The following is an 11,258-nucleotide window of genomic DNA, read 5'->3' on the forward strand; positions in this document are numbered from 1 at the left end:
GAGGGTACTCCGGTTTCCTCCCCAGTGATTGGTATGTCTAAGGTGTCCGTGGTGTATGAATGGGTGTGTGAATGTGTGTATGTGGTTGTGTCCTGTGATGGACTGGCACCTTGTCCAGGGTGTACCCCGCCTTGTGCCCGATGCTGCCTGGGATCGGCTCCAGGTTCCCTGTGACCCTGAAAAGGACTAAGCGGTAGAAGATGGATGGATGAGGGTTCTCTCTTAAGCACCAAAACAAATTTGTTTCATATAAATTAACATGGTGTTATTTTTAATAAAATTGACAGAAATGTGAGTATAATGGATAAGAGAGAAAACGAGAGAGCAGTACTCAAACCACGTTTATTATGAAGTTATAAAATACAGGTATGAAATCATCCATAAATTGACAGAATTCATTTATTTAATTCCATGATTTATACCTGTTTAGCAACCCAAAAATTCATAGCTGTAATCTAATTAAAGCATATGTGGGTGTGGCCTAAATCAGACATAATATCTATACATATAGGGCATACTGTTAAGGTTCATATTATATATATATATATATATATATATATATATATATATATATATATATATATATATAATATGAACCTTAACAGTATGCCCTATATGTATAGATATTATGTCTGGTTTAGGCCACACACACACACACACACACACACACACACACACATATATATATATATATATATATATATATATATATATATATATATATATATATATATATATATATATATATATTATTTGTGTGTGTGTGTGCGTGTGTGTGTGTGTGTGTGTATATATATATATATAATGAACCTTAACAGTATGCCCTACAAACACAAACACACACACACACACACACACACACACACACACACACACACACACACACACACACACACATACACACACACACACACATACACACACAACCATTGGGAAAAACTCAGCTGTAGAAAAGGAGTATGGTGTATTTGGACTACAGCTACATCACCCCAGTTCATAACTAGTCTCAACTCCAGATGTGCTCGAGACAAGCAGTTGTTATTGCTATGTACATGCCTGTGGTATTTTTGAATGAATCTAGAACACCCCCCCAAATTTCAAAACCATCGTGACCCTGACCAGGGAGGTACTAAGTTTGAATGAAGGAAATGCATAGCACAAGCATGGTCATGTGGTCTTTCTTTGTCCCATGAGCTTCACATCTGGACAATTGTGCATGCATGAATGTTCCCTAAGTGAAAAAATAATAGATTATAGTATACTGTAGTACTGTATATTATAGTATTTACTATTTCGTTAATATATACTAAACCATACTGCAGTATTAACTATAATGAATAGATAAACAGTGTTTTAAAGTGCACCGATTATGGTTTTGAAACGTGCCTAATTTTGTTTTAAAGGTCACATACAATAGATTTACACGCATCCGAGGTCAAAAAACACTGCTCATAAATTAAATTACATTACCTTCCCCCCCCCCAGTGTCACAAACGACTCGTTAAATGATCCGTTCTAAAGGATTCGTTCTAAACTCCTCCTTTCAGAGAGCATACTCTGCTCTGATTGGTCAGATGTCCCAGTCTGTTGTGATTGGTCTATGGTGTGTTGAACAGGACACGCCCCCTACCGTAACGAGTTTCATCTCCGTCTGTCAGCGAGCAGCCGATGAAGACAGGAGGCGGGGCTTTTTGTTACAGACCTATGTATTAGTACAGGAAGTAAAGTCTGGAATCACTAACAACTCGATTCAGCCGTTCAGAATCGGTTCCTTCATTTGAGTCGATAACTCTGTCTGTCGTGCGCTTTGATTTTTGAAACTTTGCAGCCGTTTTACATTCACAAACAGCGACATATATAACACACTACATGAAAGGTAATATTTGAAAAACCATAATAGGTGCGCTTTAAATATTAGCGTTACTATAGTGTGTTCTAGCGTTCATTATAATGTACTACAAACGTTTACTATATTAGAGATACCACAACAGCTATAGTAGAATGACCCCAACAAATGACCACATATCACTGCAATTTACTATAGTCTTTATCTTTACTACAGTAAGGTTCAAGAACACTATAGTGTGTAGTGTACTACAGGAATTCTACTACATTTTCTAGAGTAAATTTACTCTAAAACACGACAGTATTTTTCTCATGTAATTGGTAATTACAGTCTGAATCGTGCTCCTTTTATTCGTATGTGTATTTGTACATATCAGAATCGTGTATACGTATTCCTTAATAATCGCCCGTTCTGTTTGACCTGTCTGTAATGTTTTAACACAGCGTATCAGGGGTGTAACAATCGACAACAGACGTGTTGTATCGGTCTGAAGCGTGAGGTTTACACTCCTACAGTGTGTAGAGCGTACGGTCCGAGCTGCATTTTATAATAAAGTCACTACTGGGATTATACGTGTGCTTTCGTACTGTTCAGGGATCCGGATTAGGGAGTGACTGTTAGAATGTTAATCAGTTTCAAACCAATGTAAAGCGGCCACATACACACACACACACACACACACAAGTCCAACAGTCGAGGCAAATGTGCACCACGCAGCATGTGACTATTAAAAATCCCCCCCCCCCCCCCCCAGACACACACACAAAAGTGGAGTAGAGCAGTTATCGGATGTCATTGACCACAAAACTTGTTGTCTTAAAACATAAAAACAGTGTGGCCAAAAAAATATATTTATCTCTGTGGCCTTGTCCTTTGCCTGCACTACTGAACAATGGGAGTGTTACTATGAGGGACTGCTGATTAAACTTAAACACACACACACACACACAAGTTCATGACTCAAATGCACTAAAGAACTTGTGATTAGTTTAAAAAAAAACAAATAAAAAATCATCATACTTCTCATTTGCTTCCAATTTACAAGCTGTTTAACCGAAACTCATTCACAACCCTAACTATGAATCAGTCAACATTTCCTAAATTATATAAATATTAATAATGTGCACTTATACAATACGTGTAATAAATATCTTTCCTCACAGTGATTGTGTTACTGTTTATAGGACAGAGCACGAATTACAGCTCCATACCAAGGTGTGTGTGTGAGTTTAAATCTCTGCGTTAGCTTTGCTACAGATTAACAGTTTATTGCACAAATTCCCCATCGGCTTATGGTGTGACTTGCCAGAACAATGTCTTTAAGCAACACGCACACACACACACACACACTGCACCCACACACGGCATTTAAGAGCCTTCAACATCTAGAACGTGTTCCTTGTGCATGAACACTGGATTAGTAATCAGGTTGTCTTTACACTGCCATCTGCTGGTCATTTTATTTATTTAGAAATTCACCTTCATTTGTTCTTACAAAACTAAATATTTCAGTTATTTTATAGCAAACGAAATAAAACTCAATTCTGATTGGTCTGAACGTGGTCATTCATTTCCTATAAACAGCGCGTCCGGTCACGTGATCTTTCTTACTGACCGAAGAAATATGCTTTAAAATGAATAACCGAATAAAAGTTGCAAAAAAAGCGAAACATTCACCCGATTTGGACAACACGCTGGAAAATAATACAAAAGAATGATGTCACGCAAGAACTTAACGCAGATACGTTTATTTTGACGGTTAAACGGTACTTGGTGTGAATTCCATCCTTGTATCTTACAAACATACTTTCACGATGCGTTCACAAGGGCATTATTGTTAGAAAAGTTCAGTTACTGCATCCTGAAATTTTTTAATGAATTTTTTTAAACAGGTAGGTGACTTGAAGACCAACGTCTGAATGTAAGAATGCAAGCACTGATCATTGAAATGGTGTTGATCTCTTAGTATTAACTTTAACTGTATATACTAAGAGCTTTTTGAATCAGTGATGATATGAGCTGCACACAAAAAAAACCAAAACAATCAATCATTAAATAGGGAAGCACAGCAAAGGAGCAGTACAGTATATATGGTGTATTTGCTGATAAATGTGAGGCAGCCTGGGAAAAACCTTCAGATGAAAACAGAAAAAAAACAACAACAAAGAAACAAACAACCGGGTTTTGGTTGAAATTCAAAAACGTGTTACATACAAAAACACCCACTAATAATTTTTGGGAGGATCATCATCATCCACCACTTTGAGGAAGACCAAGGTCTCAAGATCTACTAAGTGATTGGTAACCTGCAAAATTGTTCCACAAAAATGTTGGGAATTTGACATTTTTCGCTGGCAAAAGAGCGGTTCGGAACATTAACCCCTTTCGCTCCTGTGGTCCAAGAGGTCAAAGATCCCTTTAAGACTCGGAGGCCAAGGCAGCAGCAAACTCGACGAGCGTCCGCGTGGGTCTCCCGGACATCCCCTTCCGCAGGTAGGGAACTTCATCCTTATTCGACATCACCCCGGCAATATCCAGGTGAGCCCAGTGACTGGCTGTTACGAACTCCCGCAGGAACGCGGCGGCTGTACACGCTCCACCTGAGCTGCTCGGACATAAAAAAAAAAAAAAAAAAACATTTTAAAAAAATCAAGAAGACTGCAAACGTGACAAATTTCACTTTTGTGAAGCTACAGTAAGTGTAGACAAGCAAGAATTTCAGGTAAATTCAGCAGGGGTGCTGTTATCTGTTATATCATAAAATAAAACAACGTTAGTTGTTTGATGAGGTGTGATGAGGCCCAACGTGAGTTATTCTTAACACCTCCGAAAGTTTCATTCCTCTTGTACTACAGCAGTTTTCCAACAATTATAATGTTTCACTTTTAACAAATGACATGTCACGTTTTTTTTAAAATCCGTTTTTATTTACATTTAACATGAGACAAGTTAGTTCCTGCTATCAAAGTGCTATCTACTCTCTTCCACATACATGAACTCAGAGACGCCTGCGATTGGCTAGTGTCGCTGTGATTGACAGAGGAGAGAGAGAGAGAGAGAGAGAGAGAGTATGAAAGCCTACAAGTGAGAACGCAATGCTTGTATAAAAAAAACAAAACAAAAACCAAAAAAAAGGACGGGTACCGGCTATATTTTCCAACATTGTTCAGGTCTGCCAGAGCACTTTCTGTGACTTGTCTGGTGTAGTGCTGAAATAGTGGCATCCTCCACACCCGATCGCCCGTGATAACACTTGCCTGAAAATACGAAAAAAACACACACAGTATTCAGCGGTGAAAATCAACTGATCAGTTTGATCAGATCTGATGCTGAATGCAAACGTAACACTCAAAGTAAAATATTGCGGAATTTTATTGCTAAAATAAACAGCAGTGACTGTACCGTGAAAATGTACTGTACTTTTTAAAATAAAATAAATATAAGTATTAATAGACATCAACTATTAATGAATATTACAGTAAATAAAAGATATGCATCCAAACCGAACCAAAAAGTAACACTCCAAATAACAAATAAAAATAGAGACGTCCAAAGTGAATCAAACACTTCAAATAACACAACAAAATTAGCCAGCGACGGTTTTTATTTCGCCTCTAGAGGCTGCTCTTGTACCGTATAATAACGACAGTGGATGCTTCACGGGGTTGCCAATAAACAATAGTTCCACTGATCGGTTATCGGTGCTGATTAATCGTCAAAACCGATCAATCGCTTTTTTTATATTAATTCAATTATAGGTAGCCTTGTAATAAGCAGGATAATATACGGTCATGACAAAATCAATCATTCAGCATGAGAAAAGTTTACACGTCTGAGGTCATTTTGCAATATTTTTAAGGAAACTGGTATTAAATGAAGAAAATGGAATAAATAAATTACTGCTACAATATTCACTTATAAAATGTACTTCTAAAGGTAGATTTAAAAAAAACAACAACCTACCAGTTGCAAGATGCAGTTTGTGTCTAAAGCATTGTAATCTTGTCCGTTTGTTCAAAGTGACAGGCTTCCGTTTGATCCATTATCTGCGGTGAGAATGTGACGCGTGCGGCTGGAACAGAATTGCCGCTTTCCGCGGTTTAGAAACGTTCGCATCGTGATGTTATTGTGATACCGATTCATCGCACAGCCCTACTTCACAGTTATCACCATATATATATATTTTTTATAACGTCGGTGGCGGGACTCTTCTGATTCTAAAGCGCATTTGATTGGACAGAAAATCTGATGAGAAGCTGAAGTGCAGAATGATGTCATCGAAATTGCTGATCTGTGTTTGTGCATATATCTTCTAAATGCGAATATTGTCATTGTTTTGGAGCACACTAGCTTACAGATAACCTTAAGGCTTAACATATCCGTCCTGAAAGTCGCAAAACTTCAATTTTGATTTCATGGGGACTTTAATGCTGAAGATTTATGGGTACTCAGCTCCCTCTTGTGGAGAAGCCAGGAGGTGCATTAGATTTAAAAGTGTATATGTCACTACTACTTGCGAGCGGGTACTGAGGGTTTATCCTGGTCCTCTCAACGTCTAACAACATGCCAGCTGCTCTAAACGACTCCCCCCCCTCCATCAAATGATTGATTTTTTTTCTACGTTTACCTTATGCAGCTGTTCCCAAAGCCAGTCAGAGTTAGTGAAAACACCTGTAGCGGCAGAACCCAATGCCACATCCATAGCACCTGGCAAAATGGAGAAGGATTACAGAAGTTATGCAGTGCATTTTTGTAAATATAGTCAGATAACATACGAGTTCGGATATATATACACACACACACACACACACACACACACACACACACACACACACACAGGTGCACTTGTACCTAATAAACTGCCATCTAAATATATATGTGTTTCAGAGAGAAAAAGCGTGAGCAAGTACACACCGGTAAGAGTAGCAGCGTTGACTATAGCCCTGGGATTGAAGTTGTGAGCGTAGCACAGGGCGTCAGCCAAAATCAGACGACCCTCAGCATCAGTATTATCAACCTATCGGATCAGATAATAAATGAACACATTTGTGCATTACCTGACTCTGAATTGTGCAGCACTGGTCAGTCTGAGGTACATAAAGGAATACCTGGATGGATTTGCCATTCTTTGCCTTCACCACATCTCCTGGTTTGGTAGCTTTTCCACTAGGCATGTTCTCACAGAGAGGCGTTAAAGCTTTAAAAAAAAAAAAAAATCCAAGAAACCTTTAATTACCTGAACAGAAGCAGTAGCGTAGTGGTTATTAGTCCTAATAAAAGATGTTTACAGAAATCTTGATGCGTGACCAGAAATTTGACATTAAGACCAAATAATGTGGGCGGACCTAGGATGTTGATTGGCAGTTTCAGAGCAGCTGCCGTGACGATGGCCGAACACACTGTAGCGGCTCCGCCCATGTCCGCCCTCATGGCGTCCATACCAGAGGAGGGTTTTATCGAGATTCCACCACTGAGGTATGGGATAGAGTAGGATGAAAGAATTCATTAGAAAAGCTTGACACGAAGGAGACTTCGTTATCGTCTTTGTAAAACGCTTCACCTGTCAAAAGTGACTCCTTTGCCTACGAGCACTAAAGGAGCCTGGGTGGAATCTGGGCTTCCGGAGTAATGCAGCTCCAGGAAGACAGGGGGCTCCTCTGAGCCTTTGGACACGCTGAGAAACGCTCCCATCTGCTCACTCTCGATCCACGACTTGGCTCTGAGAACATGAGACGGTGGTTACGGTATATATATATATATATACACACACACACACACACACACAGCTTCATTTGATACCTTTTATGGACAGTCACTTTATCTGAGAAGGGAGACAGCTTCTGCTCGATCGTGTCGGCGAAAACCGTAGGCGTGACGTGATTGGCTGGAGCCTCCATCAATCTCCGGGCCAGGTTCTGCCCCTCTCCATACAGAACACCCTTCTGCCACGCTTCCTCATCATCTCCACTGCAAAGTTAACACACGGCTCCTATGAAATGACGTCTAGACTGTACCTGTATTAAACTGTAACCGTAAACGGATATAAAGCACGACAGCACAACGCTGTTGTACAGGAGGAACGACACACTTCACGATGGAATCGACTTCAGGGTTTGAGTCGGTGAGTATTTTCCTACAACAGCACACCCTGCCATTTTACACTCCTCACTCACAATACTACGACTTCCTGTACCTGCCGTATAGCTGTGGAGCGACCCGGGGCTTCTTCTTGCTTTTAAGCTCATCGTACTCAAATAAACCGAGCACGGCGCCCTCTGCTGCTGACTGACTGTCTCCACACGGGTCCACCTCCACGTGTGGAAGCTCTAGGTCCTGAAGCTGCCTGCAGCCCGCTGTCAAAAAAAAAAAACGGACAGTCATCGACATATACTTACAGTTATTCCTGCTCTTGGACTCGCTGTGGTTTTTCGCTGTCGTGCGTTCTGAGATGCTTTTCTGCTCACCACGCTTGTAAAGAGTGTTTATTCGAGTTACGGTAGCCTTCTTGTCAGCTAAGAGGTCTGGCCATTTTCATCTGACCTCTCTCATTAACAAAAAATAAATAAATCTGATTCAACGTATACTGCTGTGTGTACCTGCTACAGCCGCTCGGATGTTCTCCTTGCTGGTATCCCAGTGCTCCTTCCCGCACACTCCTGCTCCTTTCTGGCCAAGACCCACTACTGCTACACTCGGGAAGTCCTGTAACAAAAGAAATAACAAGACAGAACAGAACAGAAGTTATTGAAGCGATATCTTTGGGTCCTGAACTTGACAGATACGTAAAAAGTAACATTTTAGAGACATTAATTATTGTCATTTACAGTGTTTTTATTTTTTTTTACATGTGCGCAACCTCAGAATGATTCCCCGGGGAAACAGGACGTGGTTAAAGGCAACAACACGGTTGCCAGTGGTGTGTCTGTTAATAGTAATAAACACCCTAATAATAGCGTGTTTATTTTGGAGGGCACTGTATTCTTGAAGTATACAGTTTGATTAAGAGTCACAGAACGAAAGAAAGCAAAGCTACAAAAAGCAAACAATCCGATTTTTAAAAATCTTGTAAGACATATTTAAGGCACACGTCGCATCAGGTAATAATGATTTTTCGCGCCATCATTATTTGAACAGGCAACAAATAAATGAGGATAGGGCATCCTGTTATAGGAAAGTAATCAACAAGGTGATCATTTTATCCTGGACGCATCGCATCCACCAACACTCAATCATGCATGAGACGTATTAGGAGTGATACATTTCATAGATACCTGGTGCAATCCGTAGAATATCCGGCTCTTTCCCTTCTTTAAGGGAGGTCCAGATCTGGAAAGCAAAAGGTCCGTAATGATAATCAGCCTTTATACAGTATATAAACAGTCAACAGCCAATGCGCTGCTGTAATCCTAAAGACTACGGCGCTCAAAACTGAACATCCTTTCAACACACTTAATACTATCCGACTTGTACGAGAGTAACGCATTATAATCGCAATATCCGGTGTTTCCTTTTGAGACAGGTTTCTTCTTCATGTCTGTTGTTCATCTGGGATAGATCTAAATGTACAGCCGGAGTTCTGTGGTCGCTTTGTCGCCATCTATTGTTAAAGACGTGCTACGTAGGTAAAGAATTGAATCGAAGGATACACTCACACTGACAGAACCTCACGGAGTTTTCCTGATACGGATCTGTCGAACGCAGCAGCTGCATCAGTGAGAAACACGCTGTTGTTGTCGTCGTCTTTATCTTTTTCATACACCCCAAGAACTAAACCCTAGAACACACACACACACACACACACACACACACATTAAAATCCATGTGAGAACCCTCCATTGACAGAATTATTAATGCAGCTAATTAATGCAAATGAATCCTATCCTTAACCTCAGGATTCAAAAGGAAACCTTTTTAAAATAAATAAATAAATGAAAAAGTACAGTGCGAGAGCGGCCTCTAGAGGCGAAATAAAAACATTGACTAATTTTTTTGTTGTGTTATTTGAAGTGTTTTTATTTTTAAATTAATTGTGGATGTCTCTATTTTTATTTGGAGTGTTACTTTTTGGTTCAGTTTGGATGTATATCTTGTTTACTTTAATATTCGTTAAAAGTTCACACACACACACACACACACACTATATATATATATATATATATATATATATATATATATATATATATATATATATAAAAATATATGAACTATATTTATTATAAAATATGTATGTTTTAGATTTGTTTATATATATATATATATATATATATATATATATATATATATATATATATATATATATATACAAACAAATATAAAACATACATATTTTATAATAAATATAGTTTAGATATTTATTTTCTTTTAAAAAGTACAGTACATTTTCATGGTACAGTCAGTACTGTTTATTTTTGTAATAAAGTTCAGCAATATTTTACTTTGAGTGTTATGTTTACAGTTAGTAACAACTGTAAAAACTATCGATTTTCGGTAGGTAGGCACCGCCTGACTTAGTTATCGATTAGAGCTGCACAATATATCGAAATATCACAAATGTACATATTGCGATGTGCATAACACAAGGGCTTGTTATAACTGAATAATTTTAATACTTAAAAAATTATGAAAAGTCAAAATTTTAGGGAGACGCAGACAGCAGAGAATGCTTTCTTTTTCTCAAAAGAATATGAAATATGCATGTTGGTGATATTTTCAGTTTTAAAAAAATCCATAAATATATATACATTTAAATGTGATTTCAATTAGACACACTCATAGCATTTTTCTTCAATATCGTGCAGCCCTAATATTGAGTCATACAGATTCATATTGATTTACATAGATTCATATTGATTCATATTCATACATATTGATTCACAAAGATACATGTTGATTCATATTCATACATATTGATTCGCATAGATTCATATCGATTCACACCTTCATATTTATAAAATTTATAAATTTATAAAACATTGATTCATACTGATTCACTCTGATTCATATCAATTCACTCTGATTCATATTTATTCATTTGAGCCTGAATCTCTTTATATGACTAATAAAAATGTGAAACTTACTTTTCTGGCACTCGTTTGAGAAGCAGAAAAAAGTCGAGAATTATATCTTTGTATTCCAGAGACTAACGCTTTTCTCAAATTCGGCAACATTTTTAGATAATTTAGCCGTCACCATACATTCAAAAGCAAGCGTGACTTCAAACAGAACTACTCGTGTCGCAAGTGAAGGTTGTCTTGAGGAAAAAATACTAAATAGCTTCCTTTGAAACATGTATGCACTAGAAAGTGTGTAGCAGCCATTACTAAATGCACTATATAGTGTTCTTACATAGGAAGTAGGAAGCGGTTTGAGATTCAGCCCTGTGAGCTAGCTTGGCGCAATGATTGCGTCATTA

At 38.3% G+C, this 11,258-nt stretch overlaps 1 protein-coding gene across 1 annotated transcript; it reads right to left on the reverse strand.

The window, feature by feature from the left end:
- Positions 1–3,578: 3,578 nt before the first annotated feature.
- lap3 (leucine aminopeptidase 3) lies at positions 3,579–11,145 on the reverse strand. The gene is made up of 13 exons (XM_017461388.3): positions 10,924–11,145; positions 9,499–9,620; positions 9,118–9,172; positions 8,443–8,548; positions 8,040–8,199; positions 7,646–7,813; positions 7,407–7,565; positions 7,192–7,316; positions 6,955–7,043; positions 6,761–6,863; positions 6,474–6,553; positions 4,991–5,103; positions 3,579–4,451 (listed from the first exon to the last, which is right to left on the reverse strand). Exons 1-13 carry the CDS (start codon positions 11,011–11,013, stop codon positions 4,265–4,267), a joined length of 1,557 nt encoding a protein of 518 aa, XP_017316877.1. The 5' UTR covers positions 11,014–11,145; the 3' UTR covers positions 3,579–4,264.
- Between the last annotated feature and the right edge of the window lie 113 nt (positions 11,146–11,258).

Source organism: Ictalurus punctatus, chromosome 29 (genome assembly GCF_001660625.3).
Source record: "Ictalurus punctatus breed USDA103 chromosome 29, Coco_2.0, whole genome shotgun sequence".
Lineage (NCBI taxonomy): Eukaryota > Metazoa > Chordata > Actinopteri > Siluriformes > Ictaluridae > Ictalurus > Ictalurus punctatus.

Bases quoted from the DNA above. Each gene is read 5' to 3' on its own strand.
- lap3 (XM_017461388.3), bottom strand. From the start codon at position 11,013: ATGTTGCCGAATTTGAGAAAAGCGTTAGTCTCTGGAATACAAAGATAT. The intron at 7,814-8,039 runs GTACAGGAAGTC...TTAACTTTGCAG, and splicing joins GCTCCACAGCTATACGGCAG to TGGAGATGATGAGGAAGCGT. The intron at 6,554-6,760 runs GTGTGTACTTGC...CCATTTTGCCAG, and splicing joins CAACGCTGCTACTCTTACCG to GTGCTATGGATGTGGCATTG.